The sequence below is a fragment of the Penaeus vannamei genome, chromosome 27, assembly GCF_042767895.1.
Source record: "Penaeus vannamei isolate JL-2024 chromosome 27, ASM4276789v1, whole genome shotgun sequence".
Classification (NCBI taxonomy): Eukaryota; Metazoa; Arthropoda; class Malacostraca; order Decapoda; family Penaeidae; genus Penaeus; species Penaeus vannamei.
The window spans coordinates 12,787,535-12,790,034 of NC_091575.1; the positions used below are offsets into that span (position 1 = coordinate 12,787,535).

The following is a 2,500-nucleotide window of genomic DNA, read 5'->3' on the forward strand; positions in this document are numbered from 1 at the left end:
AAGGTATGACACATTCCCGGATTAACAGAAGAACAGTCTTGATATTGTTGAACAGATTCATAAGGTTATGTTGGCTTGTATATATATATGTATATATATACATATTAGTGTTAATCACAGTTATATTGTAGATCTATAGTTATACTGTGTCTTTATATACAGAGAGAGAGAGAGTGAGGGAGAGAAGGGGGAGGTGGATGAGACAAAGAAGAAGGAGGAGGATGGAAAGGAGGAAGTGGAGGAATAGAAGGAGGAGCAAGAGAAGGAAGAGGAGCAGTAGGAGACTGAAGAATAGGTGGAGGAGAAGGAGGGTAGGAGGTGGACAAGGAGAAGGAGGAGGAAGAGGAGAATGAGGGAAGGAGGTGGAAGAGGAGGAGGGCGAGGACAAGAGGAAGGAAGAGGAGTTGAAGGGGAGGAGAGGTGGAAGAGAAGAAGGAGGTGGAGGTGAAGGAGGAAGAGGAATAGAAAGAGAAGGGAAAAGAGGAGGAGGAGGAGAGACAAAGAGAGAAGAAGGAGGGAGGAGGAGGGGAAATGGTTAAGGAGGAGATACCGGAGGAAGAGGAGGAGGACGACATCGACGACAATGACGTCAACAACAACGAGGAGAATGAAATGGAGAAAGAGGATTAAGAAGAAGTGGAGGAGAAAAAGCTGAAGGAAGAGGAGGAAGAGAAGGAAGAGAAGGAGGAGAAGAGAAGAAAGAACTCACTTAGAACTCACTAGTATAATAGGGAACGAAATGATAAAGCGATAAACAATACTGATTTTTTTCTTGAATAATAAAAAAAAAAAAAAAATTACAACGGTAAAAGTACACTAAACAAGGGTCCTTATGTTAGTCAAACAGAAAATTAAACACAAATTAAACATTAGATGTGACAGGTGAGCAATTACAGGTATAGATTTACCCATTGGATCTTCTTAGCATCCGGATAAATTTAATAAAGCCCTTAGGGTAATAGGAACCTTTTCCGAACTATCTGATATAAATTGTAATTGTCTCAAAAAAGATAATCAATTTATATCCAGTAAATAATCATAAAGTTTGAAGAAATAGATACACACGTAATAACAGGCATAAATTCTGCATTGAATACTGGGCTGTCCATGCCGGCTACATGGTGCTAAATTTCGAAAGCAATAAGAATATGCATTATCAACATATACAACATAAATCAAATAAAATCTTCATTCTTCTATACCCCTCATTTCTTCTAATACTCCGCTAGCTTCAGTTTTTTCAGGAACCTCAGTCTCCTCACCGAGCTCTCCTATTGGCTGGCTTCAAGAGCTCCAGCGGCCCCCAGAGCCTCGGCGGTCCCAAGGGCTTCACTGGCTTCGAAGCGTTCCATGAGCTGCTGGGGCGACGTGTCACACTGGTCGTAGACTTGCGAGCAGGTGAAGTCCGGGCTCTGAGACGTCCTGCCGATCCACGCTGCGTAGTCGAAGGGGCCCTTGGGGTTCCCCAGGGTCGTGTAGGCCGGGGCGGACTCGCTTCTGTCAAGGGAAGGGCTGCAGGTGAGGGGCGGCTTAAGGGAAGGTGCTTCAGGAAAGGATTTCGACTTGATAGGGGGTCGTGGGGTGGTGGTCAGAAGGTCGCCACGACTCGAAAGGCATATTGAACAGTTCAGTAGATAGGTAAATAGATAAATGGTATATAGGTAGATGAATAAGTAAAACTATAGACTAAGTAGATACTAAGTGTATACGCGTATAAATATATGGAAATATAAACGTTTTTTTCGGGTTTGACTGAATGTTTGTTAGAAAAGAAGAACATGCGTTTGATGCTTCAAAAATATTAAAAACAAGTCGATCCATCTGTACATACGTGTATCAAAGACGAAAATATATAATCCAACGACCACCTACCTGAAGAGCGACATGATAACCTCTCCGTCTTCAGAGAGCTGTTCGGGAGCGTTGCCCGAGAGTCCGCACACGAGCTTCTGGACGCAGCCGTCGCGGTCCATCTCGAAGACGAAGGAGAAGTAGTCGTCCTCCTGGACAGTGAGGGTCGCCGGCTTGACCTCCGTGACGTCAAAGCTCGAAGCCTGGGAAGAAAACATCCGGATTTTAGTTTTAATCGCTGGATTTTATCATGATATTCGATTGGAAATGCGTGTGTTTATCGTCAATGCCACTGGATGAAGAATGGGAAGGTCTAAGTTTTATCAGTATCATGACTGTGACCGTATGATGGCAAGTTTTGTCAGCATCACTCCTACATGGATCAATTATTAGAAAGGTAAAAATCTTTGTATTGGACGCAGACTGGATTTTAAAATCTATGTTATGTATATGGTACATGCATGGGTGGACAAACAGAAAAAATGGATAAATGATGTACGAAAAGAGCGGAAGATGATGAGGAGAAGGAAGAGAGAGAGAGAGAGAGAGAATACGCAAAATAGAAAGAAAATAAAAGAAAAGGAACAGCAAAGCCACAAGGCTACCTACCTGCTGCACGTCGCGCTTCTTCCTGCCGCCGTCGAAGTAG

At 43.3% G+C, this 2,500-nt stretch overlaps 1 protein-coding gene across 1 annotated transcript in view; it reads right to left on the bottom strand.

Annotated features, from left to right (window-relative positions):
* Positions 1 to 1,146: 1,146 nt before the first annotated feature.
* Positions 1,147 to 2,500, bottom strand: part of LOC113818663 (uncharacterized) — a 2,313-nt gene continuing 959 nt past the window's right edge. The window contains exons 3-5 of the mRNA XM_027370847.2: positions 2,461 to 2,500; positions 1,873 to 2,054; positions 1,147 to 1,497 (exon numbers count right to left, since the gene is read on the bottom strand). The exon at positions 2,461 to 2,500 is cut by the window's right edge and continues 173 nt beyond it. Coding sequence (XP_027226648.2) covers positions 1,272 to 1,497; positions 1,873 to 2,054; positions 2,461 to 2,500 — 448 coding nt within the window. The 3' untranslated portion in view covers positions 1,147 to 1,271. The remainder of the gene's footprint in view (positions 1,498 to 1,872; positions 2,055 to 2,460) is intronic.